Source organism: Trachypithecus francoisi, unplaced genomic scaffold (genome assembly GCF_009764315.1).
Source record: "Trachypithecus francoisi isolate TF-2019V2 unplaced genomic scaffold, Tfra_2.0 Lachesis_group6, whole genome shotgun sequence".
Lineage (NCBI taxonomy): Eukaryota > Metazoa > Chordata > Mammalia > Primates > Cercopithecidae > Trachypithecus > Trachypithecus francoisi.
The window spans coordinates 27809176-27833529 of record NW_022681471.1 but is presented as its reverse complement, the minus strand read 5'-3'; the positions used below and the strand labels follow the sequence as shown (position 1 = coordinate 27833529).

Here is a 24354-nt window from a genome sequence, read left to right as displayed (position 1 = left end):
GGGAGAGATGTTGTGGGAAGTCAGTGACCCTGAACAGAGGGACCAGCTGCAGTCACAGCAGAGGAACATAAATTGTGAAGATTTCATTTTAATATGGACATTTATCAGCTCCCCAAATTAATACTTTTATAATTTCTTATGCCTGTCTTTAATCTCTTAATCCTGTTATCTTTGTAAGCTGAGAATGTACATCACCTCAGGACCACTATTGTGTTAACTGTACAAACTGATTGTAAAACATGTGTGTTTGATCAATATGAAATCAGTGCATCTTGAAAAAGAACAGAATAACAGTTAATTTTTAGGGAACAAGGGAAGACAACCATAAGGTCTGATTGCCTGCAGGGTCGGGCAGAATAGAGCCATATTTTTCTTCTTGCAGAGAGCCTATAAATGGACGTGCAAGTAGGGAAGATATTGCTAAATTATTTTCCTAGCAAGGAATATTAATAATTAAGACCCTGGGAAAGGAATGCATTCCTGGGGAGAGGTCTATAAACTGCCGCTCTGGGAGTGTCTGTCTTATGCAGTTGAGATAAGAACTGAAATACATCCTGGTCTCCTGCAGTACCCTCAGGCTTACTAGGATTGGAAACCCCAGCCCTGGTAAATTTGAGGTCAGACCAGTTCTCTGCTCTCGAACCCTGTTTTCTGTTAAGATGTTTATCAAGACAATACATGCACTGCTGAACACAGACCCTTATCAGGAATTCTGATTTTGTCCTTGCCCTGTTTGCTCAGAAGCATGTGATCTTTGCTCTGTTTTTTGCCCCTTAAAGCATGTGACCTACTCCCTGTTCGTACACCCCCTCCTTTTTTGAAATCCTTAATAAAAACTTGCTGGTTTTGTGGCTCAGGTCGGCATCACAGTCCTACCGATATGTGATGTCACCCCCAGAAGCCAGCTGTAAAATTCCTCTCTTTGTACTCTTTCTCTTTATTTCTCAGCTGGCCAACACTTAGAGAAAATAGAAAGAACCTATGTTGAAATATTGGGGGTGGGTTCCCCCAATAACCAAGCAGCCCAGAGTAGGTCACTATATTATAGCTTATAGGTCAAGGCTGCAGTGAGGGCCTTGACCCTGTCTCCAAAACATACCCTGTATGTTTTGCTCAGAGCACTTATCACAACAGTATTTTGTTGTGGGATGTTTGGTTTACTCTTCTGTCCTCTTACACTGTGAGCTCCACAGAAATACAAACTGAGTCTACTTTACTAGGGCTCCCATGTCTGGCACACGGGTAGATATCCAATCAATGCTTGTTGCGTGATTAAGTGACCAGCTGGCACATCAAGGTGCTGAACAGAAGAAGGCATCAATGGGCAGAAGACATTTGTGGGAGGAGATACTGAAGCAGGGGGATCTGCCAAGGGCACTGCAGGCAGAGGACATGAGAAGGAGGTGATCTGGCAGCCAAGCATTATGGATGCCACATCGCACCAAGCTCACAACTGGACAGCTTGCACGATGCGGAGCACAGTGTACAGTGGGCCTCAGAAATGAAAAGCAATGTGCAGCAGGCTTTCAGAGAGAGGGAGAGGCAATTCTCAAGCAGGGTGCATTATTCAGAGAGGCTGTGAAGGCAGAGGGCAGAGTGCAGAGTAGTCACAGTCAGTGACCACAGCTGTGCAGGAAGAACCCCATGAAGAACACATTCACAGCAAAGCACTGGGCTATAAAACAAGCCTGCACAAATTTTAAAATGTTGAAGTTATGCAAAGTGTGTTAACCTACCATAATGGAATGAAATTAGAAACTGATAACTGAAGGAAATTTGGGGAACCCACATTAAACAACAAACTCCAAAATAACCAGTGGATCAAATAAGAAGTGATAAGGGGAATTAGAAAACCTTTGAGATGAATGAAAAGGAAAACACAACATGTAGCTAGAGAAGTGCTCAGAGAACAATTTCTAGCTATAAATGCATACATTCGAGAAGAAAGATCTTGGCCGGGCATGGTGGCTCACATCTGTAATCCTAGCACTTTGGGAGGTCAAGATGGGAAGATTGCTTGAGTCCAGGAGTTGTAGACTGGCCTGGGCAACATGGCCAAACTCCACCTCTACAAAAAAATTCAAAGGAAAAAATTAGCCAGGCATGGTGGCACATGCCTGTAGCCCCAGCTACTCAGGAGGCTTAAGTGGCAGGATTGCCTGTGCCCAGGAGGTCAAGGCGGCAGTGAGCCATGATTGTGCCACTGCACACCAGCCTGGGAACAGGGTCTTACCCTGTCTCCAAAAAAAAAAAAGAAAAGAACAAAAGGAAGAAGGATCTCAAATCAATAGCCTAACTTTACACCTTAAAGGAACTAGAAAAAGAAGAGCAAAGTAAATCCAAACCAAGTAGAAGGGAAGAAATGACAAAGATTAAAGGTGACATTAATGAAACAGAGAGTAGAAAATAATCTAAAGGTATCAATAAAATGATTTTTTTAAAAAGTCAGGCCGGGCGCGGTGGCTCAAGCCTGTAATCCCAGCACTTTGGAGGCCGAGACGGGTGGATCACCAGGTCAGGAGATCGAGACCATCCTGGCTAACATGGTGAAACCCCGTCTCTACTAAAAAACACAAAAACTAGCCGGGTGTGGTGATGGGCCCTGTAGCCCCAGCTACTCGGGAGGCTGAGGCAGGAGAATGGCATAAACCTGGGAGGCGGAGCTTGCAGTGAGCTGAGATCCGGCCACTGCACTCCAGCCTGGGCGACAGAGCGAGACTCTGTCTCAAAAAAAAAAAAAAAAAAAAAAAAAAAAAAGTCAATGTGGTTCTTTAGAAACAACAAAATCAACAGACCTTAAGTAAAACTAACGAAGCAAAGCACACTATGGCAAGGGCAGTTAAAGGCAAAAGCCTTGTGCAGATAGGCCTCACTAGCTGAGCCCTAGGTGACCAACGAACTCAGCAGCAGAGATCAGAGAGCAGAAGGCATCTGCAGGTAGAATGCACTGTGCAAGGAGCTAGGAGCAGAAGGCATTAGGAGGCAGAGGACAGTGGGAAGAAGGCATTTGGAGGCAGGTTTGGGACCTTCACAGGCAGAGGATACTGTGCAGAGAAGTTTCACAAGAGGTATACGTTCTGGGGAGAAAAATCCACAGGCTGAACACAACCATAAGCAAGGAGCAGTCCCCGGAGGACACAGAGATGCATGGGCAGGGGACCATCACAGATACAAACTCGGGACAGGAAGGAGGAGTCGTGGTAACAGAGGAGGCACAACACTAGGATCGACTTGCTGTTTCACAATGACACTCCCTATTTTTCCTTTAGGTCTTTGTGTCACACACTGTCACCAATTAAGAGTCCTACAAATACCTAGTTAGGAGCTACTGTTGCAGTCCTTGTCTTTTGAATTAGTAAAAGCTCTTCCTTCCTTCCCATTATAACAAGATGAAGGTGAAGGTTGGGGTGAGAAAATAGCTAGAGGAACACTAGTCCAATGGCCCCAAGGCCCCTACTCAGTGGTAGGAGTTCTCGGTATTATGTCTATCTTTGGGCTTCCTGATCACCCTTTCCTGTCCCTAGGTTGAATCAAGACTTGGATCGCATGCAGATTGCATTGGTACACATCTAGAGGAACGAGTTGGAGTGTGTGTTGGGGTCACCTTTGAGGAGGACCTTTGAGAGATGTGTATTCAGAATTACTGTCAAGGAAGAGTTGGAGGGACCAGGGGTGTTTAAATGTGAGAAGAGTTGACCAACACAGAATCTGAGAAGCATTTTCATCTATTTTAAGGGCTGGCATCTAGCAGAGGGATTAAAGACCACCAGTGGGTGACATACAGAAATGGACTTTAACTCAACTGAAGAATGCATCTTCTAAAACCAAGGCTGTCCACAGACAGCAGGGGTTTGTAAGGAACTGAGCTCCTGGTCACTGGAAGTGGGCACTAACAACTAGGTGGCTGGCTGTCTGCAGTGGTAATGATGAGGAGGATAGACGCCCCCCGCCCCCGCCACAATACAATATTCTTCATTAAGATTTCATGAGTCTAGAATTCCACAGTTCCTGCGCATGCCTAGTGTACAGATCTTGCTATTAAGTACTTGTTTACTTTTGTACAGAGAATGGCTTCAGGAAATACGAATAAAGAAATCACACAGCTGAATACACCAAGTTATTACACTTAAAAAGAAACTTTGACACATGTATATCTTACCATTTATTATAATTGTGCACATTAATATGGATTAAGTATGATTAGAAACAACACTAAGCAATTAAAAAGAAGCAAAAATGTAATGCAACCATCCCTCTTCCTCAGATTTGCAAAATGCTGTGCCTTTTTAGACATGAGAGAGGCTGTTTTGGATCTAAGTCAATAATGCTCTTGCAGGATTTCTTTGCATATCTTGCATGTTGGTTCTAAAACTCCCTTAAAGGCAGACTACACCTTGAATGGGGGAAGCTAGCCTATCTTGGGCCTCTTTACCTTGCCTTTCATCCACTGGGCCTGCACTGAGACTCAGGATAGCACCTCACACCCACGGGGTGACTTTTCTTTCCTCACTCATTCATTTAGTACTTGTGTGTTAGTGTCCACCACGTGCCGAGTCTGATGTTGGGGACTACAGTTGAGGAAGAGCAGTTGCTATTTAGTGTGGGTACATGCCCTCCAGAGGAAATCTGATACAAATAAACGGAATGTTCCTCTCTGATCATTTGGCAGGAAGAACAAGTCCACAAGCCAATATGCATAAGGCTCAGAAACTGGAGAAAGATGTAGACATTTTATAATTAAATCAAGAGAACAGGCCCTCATTTTGTATCAGAAATACTCTAAGGTTGTTCTTCCTTTCAAGGAACTTACAGAGTGATGCTGGGCCCACAGATGGCAGAGTCCAGCTGAACCTGAGCAGAGGGTCGGCTGACTGCATGAATAGGCTTGCACCGGCCCAGCCATCCAACGAATTCCCATGTCCCAAGTACCTGGGGCCCCAGCAGTTGCCACTAGCTTGAGGCAGAGTCTAGACAGGAAAATGGGTCACTGAAAGCTCTCTGCTCAGATAAGCTAGCCCCCTGGAGCTTTTCCTGGATTCACAAGCTCCTCTTTGGTAATGTCTATGAGTCAAATCTGTTCTCAGCTGAAAGCATCTCAGTTTGGAGGCATTTTCATGGGTGGAGGGGAGGGAAAGGGGCAGCTTGGCCCTTGAAGTACTTCTTGAGAGGTGGGGATAATTCAGGGATCCAGGATGCCCAGGGAAGAGTATGATTTCACACCTTCTGCTCTTTGCAAGCCTATGCCTTGGGGAGGCCTGAAGGGAGGGTGTTAACCTGGCAGGAACTATGTACCCTCTGCACAGTGCTTGGCACACACTGAGCACAAAATCAATGCTTGCTTTTGTGGGTGCTGCTCTGGGAAGAGCATAGGCTCTGTAGAGTTCTGCACAATGCAATGGCCACCTCTCCGAATTCCAATATCCTCATCTCTAAGATGGGATGAGAATATCACTTTCACAGGATTATCACGGGGATTAATGCCATCACTTTATGACAGTGCCTGGTATGTGGTACAGGCTCAAGAAATGTTAGCTGCTTTTCCCCCTCCTTAATCCTGCTGGGATCTGCACACCCTAACACCCACTTGGGAAGATTTATGTGTAAAGTTCAGGGAGCAGAATTGAGGGCAAATTAATCAATTATCAAGATTTCAACAGACACAGATATCACTTTGATCAGTAGCATCCTAAAATCATATCCTACTGAATTTAAACCTAATTGTGTAAATTTTCCAACACATGCCAACATACCTGTAAGGGAACACTCAAATATAGTGAAAGGTAGGTGGAAGACAAAATGAAAAACTGCTATATAAGTCAATCAAAAGCAACTAACTACTTTTACAAGTGTATGGAAATTTAAAAAAAAACAGATATGGCAAATAGACAAGCTAAACACTAGCCTATGCCAATCCCTAGCATTCAATGTCTGCAATTTACCCATCAGGGATCATCAACAGTCTTCAACTTGGCCCATCATAAGCCTCAAGGGAGTCAGGACACACTGAACCCTACACTTCTGCCCACCTAAACTCATTAGAAAGCCAATCTGTCTTAGGGAAGCCAAGATGGAATTCTGGTTTGACCCTGTTTGGTTGAGCCTGAAATGAGATCATGGATGTAAAGTGCTTTCTACACACAAGCAATTACCATAGCATCATTAAGATACGATATTGGATGTATGCAACTTCAACTTAAGAAGGGCAAAAGCATGAAGAAATCAAACAGGGTGGGAGGAGGTGAGGGAAGGGGAGACAGCAACTTGGGGCAAAACTGGGGACAGCCAAACTTGTCCACGAGTCATCAGCTTCTGAGCAGCCTAGGGGTCGGGGGGCTAAAAGAAAACAGAAGTAGCCATGAGACTAGAAACACATCAGCCAGAGGCCCTCAGGGTGGGTGACTGCTCCAGTGATCAAGAGTTACCACCTAGCTCAAGGTGTCTTCTGGAGAGAAGACCATCAGCATGGAGTTAGTGGAAAGCCTGTTTGCTATTGATCCCGACTACCTTCAAGGGATATATTCTGCTCTGTGCTCAGACACTGTGATAAATTCCACTGGCTATGAGCATGCAAACACACGTCTTCAGGCAGTTCTCATAATGTGACCCAGAGGCTTGTTTCACTGAGCACCGTGGCTATGCAGTACTGATCTGACGCTATGCAAGCAACAGTGAACTGAGAGCCCTGGACAAGAATCCAAAGACCTGGGGTGAGGTCCTGATTCTACCTTGGTTTCTCCAGGTCCCCTCCCTTTCTACATCTTTATTTCCTTGTTGCAAAACGGGGCTAACAACAGCGGCCCAGCGAGCACCCCAGGGCAGCTAGAGGGCTTGGCTCAGGTGCTGGATGGAAGGTGTGATTTGGAAGTGTCCTCATAGAGGGCCTTTGTCCATGCCACCTAAGATCTCAAAATATCACAAGGCATAGGGACATGAGGACATAGGCCCCCGAACATAAGGGAGAGCCAAGAAAGATAGCTGTGTCTGAGGCTGACTCCAGGAGAGACTGGGGAACATCTCTACTCCTAATGAGTCTCTTGGCCACTTGTCCTTTGCAGTGCCAGCACCCACCTAGAAGAGCTTCTCATAGCATTTCCCACAGTGAATGGTGTCACGGTGAATGAAGATCTGATCCAGGAGATCGCCCATCGGTTTACTGCAAATCCCACACTGAAAGAAAAAGCAAGCTGGAGGTCAACACATAAAGCAAAGCAAGAGGAATGAGTGGAGTGGGAAGGAGATGCCTGAACAAGGTGGGCGAGCAGATGCTGTGAGCCTATGGCACACCCTGGACCTCAGGACTTGCAAACATCACAAAATAATACAGAAAAAGGAGGGAGGGAGTAGTAAGTAGAGCTAGAAGCTCAGCTACTTTCAAGGGCCAGTGGGCAAGCAAATGGAACCTATTTGGCATGATTTGACCAGAATGTGTTTCCCTGCGGTCAGCCGATTCCCAGGAGAAGCTGCGAAGTAGGGCATGTTCTGCATTTTAGCACTTACTTAGCCAGGAGCAAGCAAAGTTCAGGCCCTGTGGGGAGGAGAGAAGCCTGCCTAACATTCTGTCAAAGCAAAGGGGAGGGTTGTTTTTTTCAGTGCACCCAGAGGTGACCCCCTAAACGGATTGGAACCAACAACCTGGGGTTACAAAGTGCCACACATCATAGAGAATGGGGACTCCAATGGCACTTATAATAAAATTCAAACTCTGTGCCCGCCAAGGCCTACATGGTCTAGCCCACCCTGTCACTCATGCCATTCTCCCATGAAAGCTAGAACACTCTAGTGCTTCTGCCCCAGGTCCTTTGCACTTGCTGGCCCTCTGCCAGGAATAGTCTTTCCTGAAAAGACCTCTTTTGTCTCCCCTACAGTACTAAGTATGCGGAATCACCAACGCTCATCTACTCTCTTAGACTTGGAAGCTCATTCAGCTCCCAGCTGTGCAAAGCCTCTGCGACTATCTGCAATTGTATATGGAGATCAAGCCTTCTCTGCATTCTCTGAACCTGTAACACTCTTGCACTCTACAAAACGTCCTTAGCAGCACATGATCAGGACATTACTGCCTAGCTCAAGGTGTCTTCCACCTCTTTCTTACCTTAAAGCAATATTCATGGCAGCAGATGCCAAGATGTTCTAGGATAATCTTTGGACAGTCTCGGATCTCACGGTTGCAGTAAGTACAGATCCCTCCAGTTGTCCTGTGAGATGAAGAACAATAACCCGGTGGTCAGGCTGGTGTACAGACCTCTGATGTGACACAGCCAGACCTTCTGGTTTGGTGCAGCCAGGCCCAGGTTTGCTGTCAGGATCTCTAGGCTGCCATCGTTTTCTGTGGTGCGCAGATCAGTTCTCAGCCTGCTGTAGACCTCTGCATTATTTCCAAAAACTAGTCATGCATCTTTTGCCAGCTCACAATGACAGTGTCTCCTGTAGGTGTCCTGATGTGACGCTTATTCCAGACAGTTTGCCTCCCCCTGACCTTCTGCTTAGAATATCCGCTGGGGCCTGCTACCTTCTAGAGCAGGAAGACCAATGCCTTCTCCTACAGGAGACATGTCATTGTGGGCCTGCCTGGGCCCCTGTCTTGATGCCCTTCTCCTCATGCCTGGGCCAGCTGAGCCTGCCCCCGCCTATACTCCTGGATCTACTCTCCGTGCTCTGTCTATACAGCCTACTCAGATCCAATGCTCAAGTTCTAGACACTGACTCCAGGGTTGAGCATCTTTCCAGTCCCAGGATGCCTGTTTCTGAGAGTCACCTCTGCTTTTCCTCCTCAGACTGGACTTCCTCAAAGTGACTGCTTGATCTGATGCCACAGGCCACAATTCAGGGTACTTTCTCCCAGAGATTTGGGTCTGCTTCTGACAGGAGCCCGGGGGTGGGGAGACATTACCAATCTAGATCCACGTTACCTCTGTCGGAGGACCCAGAAGTGCCACGAGCAGCTTGAGTGTGGCCCACCATCCTGCTGCTGGCCCAGGGTTCACTCTGGACAGCACTGCTGCTGGCGACCCTTGCCCTCAGTGCAGCCCTGCTCCTCCTGCTTCTTTCACCACCAGCAGCACCAGCTCACAGCTGTTCTTTGTGTGTGTGCATGTGTGTCTGTGCATATGCATGTGTGCAAGTGACTGAGATTGTCCCTAGAGAGTCCCCTTCCTTCCTCCAAGCCTAGCAATGGATCAGTAATGTGTGATTCTGGATTTAGTAGTTGTGCCATGGAAAGGGGGTCCCTAGAGTATCCGATTTGTCACTCTATTAGAAGTGGAAGCCTCATTCCATTTGCCCCTATGGAGGCAGTTAACTCTCAGGTTTCTGAGCAACCTGTCCTTCTCTGCTAAGACTTCATCTGCTGATGTGTCTCACCAAGTAATCTGTAGCTACTCAGAAGCAGCTGCTTCTTCAGTGACAGGAGAGGAGATTCCCTGGCCCCATATGCTTGCCTGCTCCTATATGTTTGCCCTTGGGGCCCGCTAGGATTCTTTTTATCTTAGCCCTCTTCCTTCCTTCCTTTTCCTCCCCAATTTAGCTGTGGCCTCTGAATGTCACCCACAGGAATTTAGATCTGCCTATCCACGAGAAGCCAGATGGCAGAGTAGAAACATCCCTAACCTGGGAGGAGTCAGGGCCCTGGGGTTTAGTACTGGGTCTGCCATATTCACTCACTGTGGACTGAAGGCTACTTATTCTACCAGACCTACTTTCTTCATAGCAGCCTGAGTGAACTCAATCCCTGAGACTCTCTTCTCCCCAATCCAAGAATTTTAACACAAGATTTCTTTGTCATTAAGATGGTCTGGTGACTGTGCCATCATCTAGTGACAGCTTTCAAAACTGCTGAACGAGGTGTTTTCTGTCCCTGCTTTCGATTTTGTGGCTCCATAGCACTGTGCATTCTTAGCTCTGTGTGTCTTTCTGGTTTCTTGATGCCAGCAGCCCATTTTTCTTCATTCTCTGCCCACTCCTCTCTTTTGTAGTTATTTTATTTTTACTTCTGGCCAGATTTGCAAGTTAATTAAGTGACTGATTAGGTTCTAATCTGAAGGGCCCCTCCTGCTGACATGAGTCCTCTGGGCTGTCAGACACCACCACTTCCCATCTCAGTCACCGTTGGTATCTACCCTCTAGTCTCAGCTCAATTCAAAGGCTTTCGTTGTCATAAGTGTGATATCCCAAAAAGGGAAGCACCACCCTTCGGTAGTGTCCTTCGCCTTTCTGCAAATGGATTGGAGGCTGCAAAGCAGAAGATAAAAGCAACCAGGCTCAGCAGGAGCTCTCTCTTCCCCGTTTCTCCTCTGTAGAAGTGCAAGCTCCATGCTAAGAAAGTCAACACACCTCTCAGAGTGTGGAGTGCCGCCGCGCGGAGGCTTGTTCTCCATGGCGAATGAGTCCTCAATGCTGCTGACACTGCAGGGAGGGCGATGGGGGAGAGGAGGGCAGAGATGAGAGCCAAATCACTATCATAGTTAATTTTCTAATTAACCTTTGGCCACAAGCTGAGACATAACTACGATGCCAGTCGTCATGCATCACTTGGTGTCATAGGGCCCTTCTATGCGGGGGACAAAGGAGACCTTTCACAATGAGGGAGATGATCGGGGCTGGGTGGCTAGGATTCCTGAGGTTGTATACACCAAGAGAACCCCACTGACCAGTGGGAAAAGAGCAGAGCTTTCCTCCCCACCTATAATATAATGTGACAGTCACCAGGAGCCCACTCAGTAGAAATCAGATACTGGGAATGAGAAAAAAGAAGGGATCATTCTGGTATAATACCTGTGCTTGAGTTATGGGGCAGAATTAGGGGGTGCAGATGGGTTTGGGGTTTCTTTTTGGGGTGACAAAGGTGTTCTAGAATTGGACAGTGATATTTGCATAACTCTGTGAATGTACCAAAACCTCGGACTGTACACTTTAAAAGGTGAATTATAACTCAATAAGCTGTTGAAAAAAACCACCCTAAGGGCCTACAGATGGTGAAACCAAAGCTCAGAGAGGTTGAACATCTTGTCCAAAATGATCCTAACAGGGGGCCCTGAGCTGGGGCTTGAACTTGACGCCCACAGCCATGCTCATCATTCCACAGCACCAATGAAAGCCAGTCCAGGAGCCCCAGAGGCCCAATTCTGAAATAAGGCCAGGATGCTCCTCTCTGTTACTAAAATCCTCCAGTGGGATGACATGTCATAAGAAACATTCCAAGGGACTTCATCTCAGTGTGGTAGGTGGCAATACACTGAGGTGACATGGAAGTACCCCCTCCTCATGGCATCACGAAGCAAGAAAATGAAAAGATGATCAATGAAAAGGGGAGGGCGAGGCAGGTGGATTGCTTGAGGTCAGGAATTCAAGACCAGCCTGGCCAACATGGTGAAACCCCATCTCTACTAAAATACAAAAATTGGCTGGGCATTGTGGTGGGCGCCTGTAATCCCAGCTACTAGGGAGGCTGAGACAGGAGAATTACTTGAACCCGGGAGGCAGAGGTTGCAGTGAGCTGAGATGGTGCCACTGCACTCCAGCCTGGGCAACAGAGCAAGATTCCATCTCAAAAAAATTACTTATAATTAATTAATTAATTAAAATAAAAAGCAAAGTCATACATGTATCAGGAACTGCAGTCACATGTGTGTTCAAATTAGGCAGCCTGGCATGACAGAAAAGAACATGCGGGCAGAAGAGAAGAGCTCTGCAATCTGAAAGGAAATAGGATGGCTAGTTGGTCCCTAGGGCTCTGCCAGCTCTGTCAAGAGGGGTGCTCTCAGCATTCTACAAAATAAAATAACAAAGACAAGCAGAACAAAATGGCAGTGAAAATGGTGTGCAGGATGAATTCACCAGAAGGGAGAACTCAAAGGTGCCCAGTTAAGTAGAACACCTGAAAATGCATCAATCCCATCACAGAGCAACTACATCACTCATCCACTCAACAATTACCCAGAAGCTACTCTGAGCCAAGCCCTGGACAAGGAACTGGAAATGCAGGGATGAGAATATGGGAGCCGACAGGAGAAGGCCGACATGGAAGGGTTTGGGACCTGCTCTTACCTGCTATAGCGTGCAGATACTGGCTTCCCAGAAGACACTTCACTAGCATTCACGTACTCCTTCACAAAGAGAATCCCTTTGCTGTAGAAGGAGCACAGCAGAAGTCAGAGGTACACCAGAAGATTCCAGGGAACCAGGCCTGGTCCACAGGAGTGGTTCAGGGCTGGGGAGACCCAGCCTGGTTTGAAGGAAGTGAAACAGCTTATGGGAAGGCCCAGGATAAAGGCACTGGCACTGCTGTGGACTCGGGCTACAATCCCAGGCCATGAGCATCTCTTGTTGTGTTTGGACTGAGGGCCCCAGAAAGGGGCTTCCTGCAACCAATAACAATGTGCTGTCTTCCTCCATGCAGACCTCGGTGCCCCCATCTTCTCCCCAGGCTTCTATACTTCTACACTTCAGTCCTGTGGGCTTTCCACTCCCACTATAGGGCTGTGTCATCTTTCCCCTCTACCCACAACCAAGATATCCTCCAAGCTTTAATCCTACACGGTCAGTCTTTACCACTCAGCACCTCTCAGAAGGTACTCAGCTACTGCGCAACTTCCACCTCACATCTAACCTCTCCATTCTTACTGCTAGGGTCCAGAGGCCTAGAGGTTGCCTCATCCTGGACTGGTGTCTGCATGACTGGAAACAAGGTCTGCGTCATGCTGGGCTCAGCATGGCCCCAATTTGACCCCATTTCCATGCTACACACTCCAGCCTGCTGACCTGATGTCTGCAGAGGCCCCCTTGGATATGCCCCCCTCCCGCCCCCAACACACACACCTCACTGAGCAGCCTTCCTGCAGTGACATCCCTTCCTGCACCCTGACAGGTAGCCAGGAATGCAGGTGAAGCAGTGAGCATGTGAGAGAGACAGACAAACCTCATGTTGAAATGTGATTCCCAGTGTTGAAGATGGGGCTTGGAGGGAGGTGACAGGATCATGGGGGGATCCCGTATGAACAGCTGGCACCATCCCCTTAGTGAAAAGTGAGTTCTCATTCAGTTAGTTGACACAAGATCTGGTTGTTTCAAAGTCCGGGCCCTCCCCTTCCTCACTCTTGTTCCTGCTCGTGCCATGTGATGGTCCTGCTCCCACTTCAGCTTCCGCCATGATTATAAGCTTCCTGAGGCCTTCACCAGAAGCCAAGCAGTTGTTGGTGCCATGCTTGTGCAGCCTGCCAAACTGTGAGCCAATTAAACCTCTTTTCTTTATAAATTACCCAGCCTCAGGTATTCCTCACATGCCTGGCCTTCATGGACTTGAGCTGGCTTTCTGGGCATGTTCCACAGGGACATCAGCAAGGAATCATGGATGGCAGAGCCACATGCACTGGCACACTAGGAAGTACCACCACAGTCTCTTACAGAGATAGGAAAAAGGAGGTGTGGGAACGTCTAGGCCCGTAGATGGGAGTTACGGGACTAACACTGTCCTGTGTGGCCCCTTGGCTAATGGCCTGCTGGAAATTGGGGAAGGCACTAAAGGGGAAGCAACATGGAACAAAAGCCAAGTCCTTTACCGCCAAGGAGGAAGTGGCAGAGGAACATCTCCCAGGTTGCTAGATAGCCCTTCTTACGTGGTAGAGCTGGAGTCCAATTCACGTGTGGGGGCTGGAATATAAATGTGAGGCTGCTCAGAAGTGGCAGTGACAGTAACGGTGACCATGCAGCTCGAGGGGCTCCTCACCCTGAAAGAAATAAAGGGAGGGGTGGGCGTGTCAACCTGAGAGCTAACACCTTCCAGGGTCAAACAGACTTTTCTGAGCCTAACCCTTGAGCACTGCTCTTGAAGGTTCCTCTGAGACCAACAAATGGAACTTCTCCTCACTTTACAGACAAGCAAACCCAGGCTAGGCGAGTTGAGACATGTCCCAGGTCACATGGTGAGTCGGTAGCAAGACCCCAATCTTCCAGTGTCCACGCAGAACTCCTGACTGCAGCCAAGGGCCTTGACCTCTGTGACTCACTCAGTTAGAGTAGAATCATGGGGCTCCCGGGGATGTGACAGGAGGGCGCAGAAGGGGAAGACACAACCCAGCTCACCTCCTCACTGGATGGGACAGTCCCTTACTAGGATCAGCTCCTTCTGCCACCCTGCAGGAAACTCTCTAGAGAACACAAGGCCAAGGGGCAGAGGACCAAATGAAAGTAGGCATCATTGAGGAGGAAAGTCACCGCTGCTGGGAATGATGCACCTCATTCCCAGCAGAGGCGGGAGACTGACCGGTGTCGAAGTTTTTCTGAACCTCCACACTTCAGCTGCCAGATACGGCCCTTGGCCTGGAATCCAACCTCCCCAGCAGCCCAAAAGAGCTTTTCTCTGGCCAAGCCCATACTGGCTCTCACTCTGCCTGCCCCCAGGCTATGAGCCTCATTACCAAAGTTGCCATAGCTGTCTACTGCAGTTCAGGGCATGGTGTTGGGCAGCACCACTGACCACTTGTTTGCACCTTCCAACTTAAGTCTGCCCACCCTCCAATGGCCTGAGGCCAGCACTATGGGTGCACACTGCCCTGGGCTGATTCTGGTTTTCTCCAACATGCTGCGGCTCAGATCATACCCCAGATATGGCTGCCTGCATCTGGCTCAGGCTATGGGGTATTGTCCCCTTGCCAGAGAATGTAATGCCCAAGATTACAACTAGTTGAAGAGTAGGCAAAGGGAAGAACAATCATGATCTAGCATCTGCCTAGCTCTTTCGCCTCATAGTCTCAAACTATCACTTGCCACCCAAGCTCAAGCCATACAGACCAGCCTGCAGTTCCCCGGACTTGCCAAGCTCTCATATGCCTTTGCAGACAACATCACCTCCTCCTCTGGGAAGCCCTTCCTGAGGGCCTTGCCTCCTACCTCACCCCAGTGTACCCAATCATCCTGTGCCTGTTCCTGCTTCACCCTATGACAAAGAAATATACCATAGAGACTGGAGGAGGTGGACCAGATAGGAGAGAAGGCCCCACAAAAATCTGAAAAGACACATGGGGGATAAAATGCAGAGCCGAAGAGTGAGAAAAGGATCGATTTTAAGAGGAAGGAAGGAAGACCTCCTACTGACTAAACAACTACCAGGTGTCTGGTATCCTGTGATCCATGTCAGCAGAATACTGAAGGGGACAGCAGAACTGAAGGGGCAAGGTAGAACAGAAATTCCCTGGAGCTACTAGGGAAGCTGAGGCAGGAAGATCACTTGAGGCTAGGAGTTCAAAAACAACCTGGGTAACACAGTGAAACACCACCTCTTTAAAAAAAAAAAATCCCCTGGGCATCCCCCAGGACTGCAATGTGAGCAATAGGAGCCCTCCCAATAGCCTCCTCTCCCTCACCTACAAGACACTACAGGGCCCAGCTCCTGCCCCTCGCTCACCTCACCCCGTACCCTCCAAGCACAGGGCTCGTCGTTCAGGCCCTATTTTCTTTGTCCACGATGTCTCTCCCCAGGTTCTTTGGAAGGCAGGCTCCTCCAGATGTTTCAGGTCTCAGCTGAACTGTCTCCTCCTTGATAGAAAAGCTTTCCCTAACCATCCTTGCTACCACACCCTGCCCTAACCCCTCTCCATCAGAGCACCTGGTTTCTTTCCTTTCTGGCTTATAACAAACGGAGGGGCAGTATGGATGCCATAGTGATGAACAGTATAGGCTCTGAGCTCTGTCTGGATTCTAATCTCCGTTAGGCCACTTCCTGGCTGCAAAACTGCCGGCAAATTACTTAACCTCCATCTGCCTCAGTTTCTCCATAATCAAAGCACCTCCTTCCTAGAGTTGGTGTGAGAATTAAATGAGTGAGTCCACATAAGGCATGGAGAACAGTGCCTGCACATTCTCAGCACACAGCGGGTGCTAACGGTTATTACGATCGTGCTTATTCCTTAGTAGACCATGTGCTCTCTGAGAGCGGCTGCGTGGGGCCTTAGCCATCGTGTTCACTGTGTACATGGCTGCTCATGGGAGGCTCTTAGTATGCAGCATCTCTAGCTGGCGGCCCATGGCTCCTGATTATTCCTGAACTCATGGCCACTTTAGGAAAAAAATATCTGGGGAACAAAGGGAGCTCTCAACAGACACGTACACCTTCTTTCACCATCATCAACTGCAGCTCCAGGCAGTGATAAAGGAAAGACCTCTGGCCTCACACAGAAAAGGACCAGAGGGAAAGTGAGGCTGACTGCTGGCATGCATCCCATGTATTAGGTTTGAGAGACCAGAGCCAGGCTGAGGAATGCAAGAGGTCAGCAAACATTTTCTTTACTGAGTTCCTCGGCAAGATGAAGCTAGCACAGCCCTCTCCTTACCCTGTTCCCGAAGCCACCCTATCAAAGCGATGGATCATAGCAGGAGAGTGAAGGCAGAGCCAGAATACTTCATTGGCAGGGACAAGATTAGGAAAGACTGGAAGCCGGTCAAGGGAATAACCTGGAACTGAGAGACAGAGAGAGGACAGAGGTCACAGCAAGGCAGTTGGTCAAAATCAGTTAAGTGGATAGGACAATAGCCACAAAACACCAGAAATAAGGACATCTTGAGAATGCAGCCAGTCCTGCCTCAGACTGGAAGCCTCTACCACATGTCCTGCCAGTGCAAGAGCCAACAGGTAGGTTCCTAGTGACCAAAGCTGGATGTGAGAGCCAGAAAATTCTGTCACAGAGAAGAAGATGAAGTTCACCTGGCAGGAATGGGTAAAATGTCATCAAATCATGGCATTCTCTCCTGCCCTCTAGGCCCTGCCCATGTTGCAATGGCTGTGAAGCCCTTCCTGAGACCACACTGTTTCCAGTCCAACAACTCCAGCTTTCCATGGATTTTTGGAAATGGGAATTGACAGAATGTTTCAGGATGATATAAAATCTGATACTAGATTGCCTGTAAAAACATTTTCAAAACTCAATTATTTTCAAATGTGAAAAAATATGCTACAAGTCACCTAGGATTTCAAAATTGGGAAAGTTCTTACAGCTACCACAAATGTCATAATTTGGTGTGCACCCACACTGCTCTACAAAGGCCAGAAGCCAGGAAACTACCACTTTGGGAGACCTGAGCTGCTCACAGAAAAGCATAAGCGTCTGGTGCTGACTGTTCTCTAGTACCTGGCTGCTCCTTGGTTATTGATCTCTCTCAGAAAAATCAGAGCCCCTGTTTCCTCAGGCTACTGCTGCCAACTTCTTGCAACCAATGAGCAACCCTGAGTCAGCACTGTGGAGCTACATTACTGCCCAAATCCATGGCCATCCCAGTGCTGATGGCAGTGGAAGAGCTCATCCAACTGGTACAGCTGTTATTTCTGGCAGTGAATCCCATCCACACCATGGCACACCTTGCTGAGAGAGCTTCCATCTCCATTAATGGAAAAAGTAACCTATATCCCTCCCCTGACCCAGGTTTCCAGGTTTGAACTAGCTGCCAGACAACATGGTTCTCTGTGCATCCTCTCTGTGCCAGACTTAGTCTAACAGATTCGATGCTATGGCTCCAAGCTGAAATCCATGAAAATCTACCCCTGACATGCTGGTTTCTCTGCTTCCCTCTGGCTCCTAACCACACTCACCTGCAGAGGGTAACAGGCATGCCTAGTGTGTGGGGGTTTGTCCTGGGTTGCTGCCCTGGACAAAAACACTGGCTCTAGCAGGCAAGGTCCCAGTGCAGTTCGGCTCTTACCTGCTGGCACAGCTCTCTCGTCCAACAAACTGCTCAGATCCGCTGGTGCTGTTCTGCTGCTCTGGGGTGCTGGGATCTGCAGGTTGCTGAGTGGGTACAGCTGGGTCTCCTTGGCCACCTCTTGGGGCTCCAGGCCTCTCCTGCCAGGCCTCTCCAACACTGGTGGCCACATTCTTCCCCTCAAAATCAGCCAACATGCTGAGGAAGAATAAGACCCTTACGAAGTGAGTGCCCGAGACTAGACCTTGTTCTCCAATGGTAGGTAGTCTGGCTGTCATGTCTCATGGACTTGGAGGGACTCATCTCCCCCAGGGTAGGGCAGACAGGAAGAAGGCACAACCGCCACTCCAAGAAGCAGGCAGTCCCCTCCTCAGTAAGACCCCAGCAGTGCTGCTCCTTTCTGACAAGGGCAAAGTCACCTGATGACTTCAATGAGGTATTAAAAGACATAGACTTCTGGTTGGAAACACACTGGTATTCCTGTCCCCGTCCTCCCACTGCCATCTCTCCTTTCTCCAGTTCTTTCCTGCCTCCGGCCTCTCTAGGAAGACCTAAGCCATTCAGCCTTCTTCCCTGACTATGGTGCTCAAGACCTGTGCACTGGGCAGGCTCATCAAGAACCCGGCAATCTAAGGAGGGGCTTCTCCCCCAAGCTACCCTGGAGGGCTCGGTAGGGGCAAGAGTAGGGGAGTGGGCACGTGTTGGTCGCCAGATTCCCAAATCCGCTGTTGACCCCATAAAAGGAGGAAGGGCCAGAAGAATCCAAAATTTCTCAGGCGGGGCCGTTATGACAACCCTAGACCCATTTGTGATCCTCTAGCGCCATCTGGCGGCAGGATCCGGGACTGATGCAGAAAAGGCTTCTCCAGGGTCGATCTTGCCCAAAACTACCATTTTCTTTGTTGATCGTCTCATTTCCCTGCGGGCACCGCGGGCCGAGTCTGCGGCTGCAGGAAATGGCGGTGCGCGCAGGCGTACTCACGCCGACCGCACCCCCCAGCCTGTGCACGTACAATCTCAGCGCGCGTGCGTGCTCCCGCTCACTTATTGTTGTGACCGCGTAGTTTTCACAGCTGGAACCTTCTTGTCTTCTTTATTGTGAAGTAGTCATAAGTATTACTAGAAAGCAATCGCATTTTCATCTTTTTTTTGTTTTGTTTTTGAGATGGAGTTTCGCCCTGTCGCCCAGGCTGGAGTGCAGTGGTGGGATCTCGGCTCACTGTAACCTCCACCTCCCCGGTTCAGGCGATTCTCCTGCCTCAGCCTCCCGAGTAGTTGGGACTAGGATTACAGGCACCCGCTGCCACGCCCCGCTAATTCTCTATTTCAGTAGAGACAGCGCTTCACCTTGTTGGCCAGGTTGGTCGTGAACTCCTGAGCTCAGGCAATTTGCCTGCCTCGACCTCCCAAAGTGCTGGGATTACAGGCGTGAGCCACCGCACCCGGCCATCCCCTTTTTTACAGATGAGAAAGTTGACGTAAGAGTCCAATTGCAACTAATAAATGGTAGTCAAAATGGAATTTCATTGTTCCCGCTGCAGCTCAACCTGATCACATAACCCCTGCTACACTTTTAGCATCTCTAAACTTAGTTCCCCCCACCTAACCCCAGCTGCTTCTCTTCCCCTTCCAGCAGCCAAACTCCTTAGAAGGAGCTGTCTACACTCACTCTTGTCACCTTTTCCTTCCCTTCTTACCATCAACATTCCATGGAACCTATTAATTGCTTCTCAAACTATCTGCACTGAATGACCTCCCTTTCCCATCTGTCTGGGACTGACATGCGGTCTTAAGGTGCAGCCCTTGACACCATGGGACTCACCACAACACCTGAACTGGTCTCTCTACCCTGTTCAACCAGAAAGTCTACTGATCACAAGCTTACATGTCCTGGCAGTGTCAAAGTGCTACAAAAATATAAATATTCTCAATTTCTGTACTTGTCTAAGGTGGTAACAAATTGTTGGGGGAGGTTAGGATGCTTTAATCACAGGATCACTGTGCAGATCACACTACTCTAGACATTTTTGCAGCTAAGTCCAGTTAACTGGCACAGTTGGTGACTCTCCCTTTTACATTTTTCTTCCACAGCAGCACACTGGTTGGCTTCCTACCTCACTGGCCACTGCTCACTCATCTCTTTCACAAGCTCCTCCTGTTCTATCTTATTTCTTAATATGGGGTGCTGCTCCTATATGTCTTCGCTTCTCACTTTATGAATGCCCCCACAACAATATTACCCATCCCCCTGGCTTCAGCTGCACTGACGTATGGAAGACTCTCAAATACCTATTTTCAGTCCAGACCTAACCCCAAAGTTCCAGTCCCATTTGTCCACTGTTAAAGCAAACTAAATATGACCTGAGAAGGACTCCGTACTTCCATATTTGAGTCCTTGTGGATGAAAAGTAACCTAGCTTAATAGTGAGATAAAATTGAAAACCTAATTTAGTAGTATGCGCCTGTAACAATAGCTAAGTCTTGGCCAATCCCAGCGGCCATACTTCAACCATTCATACACCGCTGAGTGTTCAAACTGTGTTCAAATAAGGCATACGCCCAAGCTGTAACCAATCCAGCCATTCTGTACCTCACTTCCAATTTCTGTACGTCATTCCCTGCCCCCCAACCTTTTGTTTTAATCTATCAATCTTCTTCTACCATGCAGCTGCGCTGGAGTCTCTGTGAATCTACTATGGTTCTGGGGGCTGCCCAATTCACAAATAGTTCATTGCTCAATGAAACTCCTTTAAATTTAATTTGGCTAAAGTTTTTCTTTTATCACCATGTACCTGCCTCCTGCACCTCACCTCTTACATGTCTCATAGGTATCACATTTAACATGCCCCCAAACATTTATTCTACCTCCCTGGTTGAGAGTCTGAGTCAATGAGGTGATAACAGTTTTTTGAGATGAGGAACACAGGGGGAGATGCAGAATTAGTACATTAGTTAATTTGTTTTATTTGGTTGTTTTTGGTGAGACGCTGTGTTGATAAAGATGGTTTGGGACATGCTGAGTTTTAGAAGGTGGCAGAAGTCCATAAGGCTACCTCATGGAACTACATATAGGTGAGCCTGCTGCTCCTACCAGCTGTTTCCCCTTGTTTCTCAAGAGTCTTAAGCCAGAAACCCAGAATGGATTATTGCCTGAAGGATGATCAAGTGTTCACAGTTGTCTGCTTTTTACCTCTCCTTTGCCTTGACAGAATGTTAGGCAGTCTTCTCTCCTCCCCACAGGGTCTGAACTTTGCTTGCTCCTGGCCAAGTAAGTGCTAAACTGCAGAACATGCCCCACTTAGCAGCTTCTCCTGGGAATCGGCTGACCACAGGGAAACACATTTCTGGTCAAATCATTTCAAATAGGTTCCCCTTTACTTGCCCACTGGCCCTTGAAAGTAGCTGAGCTTCTAGCTCTACTTACTACTCCCTACCAAAAAAAAAAAGTGTTTTTTTGTTTTTGTTTTGCTTTTTCTGTATTATTTTGTGATGTTTGCAAGTCCTAAGATTGCAGCATCATCCCTATTGCAGTGGTCTTTTTAAATAAATTATTGGCCAGGCACAGTGGCTCACGTGTGTAATCCCAGCACTCTGGGAGGCCAAGACGGGTGAATCACTCGGGGTCAGGAGTTCAAGACCAGCCTGGCAACATGGTGAAACTCTCTCTCTTATTAAAAATTCAAAAATTAGCTGGGCATGGTGGCGCACGCCTGTAATTCCAACTACTCAGGAGGCTGAGGCGGGAGAATTGCTTGAGCCCGGGAGGTGGTGGTTGTAGTGAGCTGAGATGGCACCTACACTCCAGCCTGGGTGACAGAGCGAGACTTGTCTCAAAAATAAAATAAAATAAAAGCCTCTCTTTATCTAAATCCATATTTGTTTTTTGTTTTTGAGACAGGGTCTCACTCTGTCACCCAGGCTGGAGTGCAGTGGTACAATAATAGTTCACTGCAGACTCAAACTCCTGGGCTCAAGCAATCCTCCATCACTTCAGCCTCCCAGGTAGCTGGGACTACAGGCACATACCACCATGCCTGGCTAATTTTTAAAATTTTTATAGATACAGGGGTCTCACTATGCTACCCAGGCTGGTCTCTAACTCTTGGGCTCAAGCGATCTTCCTCCCTCAGCTTCTCAAGTGCTGGGATTACAAGTGTGAGCCATTGCACCCTGCCCGGAGTCGGTATTTGTTTTTATTGGACACTTTTTACGGTTCTGTGATTCAGTTACTTTGATTCTGTTAAATGATCTCTTCCCAATTCTTTTCTGTTTGAGCAAGAATCTTCCCAGACAGAAGTCTTCCTAGCTATTTTTGAGTGGAGATTTAACCCCTGATTCTGTTGAGCAGGACTCTTCCTGGTTCTTTTCAATTTTAGCCAGAATCGTCCTGGATAGAAGTTTTCTTGGTTCCTTTTGAGTGGAGATTTACTCCCTGACTCTCGAGTGGGAAATTCCTGGCTCTTTTGTGAGGCCTCATTGTTTCCCTTGACACCTTGTCTAGAGATTGCATAAGGAAAGCCCTTCCGCTCCTCAGTAAGGACTGAAGAGAAACTTTGGCTCCCAGATGAGGACTGTATGCAGAACTTTCTAATGAGACTGTCCAGCCTGGCTCCTTTCTCTATTTGATCTGCCTCTTCCCACAGGTAACTCTCAATCTACTGGGTGCCCTTCCTCCTCTTCCTTCTCCTCCCTTGCAGACTACATGCTCTGCCCCTATGGCACTCATTCTGTCCAGTATTTCCAAAACTGGCAAAAAAAAAAAAAAAAAAAGGTAATCACGAAGGGTCATTTGGAACTTCAGTGACCTTACTGGGGAACCTGGGGTCTCCCCAAACCTGCTCATCTAAGATTCTCCCTTCCCATCTTCCTACCTCATCCCTCCTCCCTTCTTTTCACCACCTTGGACCTTCCCTTCAGCTCCCTGAATCTTTTCATCTGTCCCCTTCCACACCTCTACCTCCTACATACCCCTATCTACTCTTCCGCAGGCTTTCCCCTTCCCACTCAGCCTCTCAATGCCTATAGCCAGTAGAGCTTCAGGTCCCCTGCCCCCATTGAGGGCTCGCCATTAGATCTCTATTTGTGTCTGTCTGTATGTTTAGTATATATGTATGTTGTATATATGTAATATTTCAGTACCTCCAGATGGCACTACCAAATTAATTTACAAAATCCCTTATCCTCTATTCTAATTGACTTAGAGATAAATAATTTATATAAATTAAATAATTATAAAACTCTCATAAATTAAAGAACCAACTTCTAATACTTTCAATGTAAACAACAAAAAAGTACTCTTATAAAAACTAACCCAAATGCTTTTAAAATTCAAGTTCACAGAATTTATGTAAACTTTTGGCAAACAAGACTAGTTTGATATTGTTAGTTTAATAGACAGCTGTGTGTCTGAGTCATGAGCATTACCTATAATACAACAGAATACAAGCATATTTTTACTCTACTTGGGTATATTCCTCCTAAACTTAAACAGGTTTACATGTTGAATAAGCTAGTATTATATCTACTACATGTTTAAGATTATAAAAATTTAATTTGCTTTTAACCAAACTGAGTCATTATTCTGGCAAACTTTATCTCAGCAGTAATTATGTTTTATAATATGTAAGCTTAAAGACAGTTTTCTAAAATCTTTTTGGCAACTTAAAACCTTAGACTTACGCTGAATTAAGTTAACTAAATTCATTAAATATCATTTATAAAGAAGATAAAATACTTAGTCACTAAACCTAATTTTACGTTTATATACTTTTTGCTTTTTTTTTTATGGTACAGTGTGACTATATTTGGATCTGTTAAATGTGTTCATTTGTCCACACTGCAAAATGGTAGTATAAAAAGTATATAACTATAAAAAGTTATGAGATGTATATTCATAAGCTTTACTAGTCTGCTACAAAATGCTGGTATATGATATTTCAAAATTACCTACCTCCTGTTTTCTCTGTAAAAGAGAAGTTATTAATGGTTAAAATTATAATAAGCAAATAAGTATATATATATATATATATATATGTGAGACTACTAAAAGTAATAATGACAGAAATGGCAAAGGGAAACAACTTTGTATGTAAGGTATGCAAATATGCTTTTCCTAAGGAAAAAGAAAATAGCTTTGTCCTAAATTAAAATGACAAATAATTTAAAAATGTGTGAGACAAAATGTAAACACATATCTTTAAAATTAGAAAATGTTCACAGAAAAGGAATTTTATTTGTCATGGTTAAAACTAATATTTATTCAGTGTATTTTATAAGATTTTCAAAAAAGAACATCAAATATTGTAATTGTATAAAATTAAAATATTGGTTTCTCTGTTAAAATAACAAAATTTTCTTAGGCTAGGTGCAGTGGCTCACGCCTGTAATCCTGGCACTTTGGGAGGCTGAGGTGGGCAGTTCACCTGAGGTCAGGAGTTCAAGACCAGCCTGGCCCACATGGTGATCATGCCACTCCCGCCTGGGCAACAGAGCAAGACTCCATCTCAAAAAAAAAAAAAAAAAAAACAAAAAACTTGATCATTGGTGTGTCCCTAATAAAAAGTTATAAATGGTCTGTTTTTCTTCTGAGTCATCTGCCTAAGGGGCAAAGATTTTATGTCTTATCAAAATACTGTAATGCCCTATCTGTATGTTGACTTTATTATGTCC

General features: G+C 46.8%; 1 protein-coding gene across 1 annotated transcript in view; it reads right to left on the bottom strand.

Moving 5' to 3' along the window:
• Positions 1 to 4150: 4150 nt before the first annotated feature.
• ZNF185 (zinc finger protein 185 with LIM domain) overlaps positions 4151 to 24354 on the bottom strand; it is a 73236-nt gene continuing 53032 nt past the window's right edge. Inside the window, 7 exon segments of the mRNA XM_033201662.1 lie at positions 4151 to 6333; positions 7069 to 7167; positions 8093 to 8195; positions 10330 to 10401; positions 12043 to 12123; positions 13611 to 13721; positions 17686 to 17883. Coding sequence (XP_033057553.1) covers positions 7069 to 7167; positions 8093 to 8195; positions 10330 to 10401; positions 12043 to 12123; positions 13611 to 13721; positions 17686 to 17883 — 664 coding nt within the window. The 3' untranslated portion in view covers positions 4151 to 6333.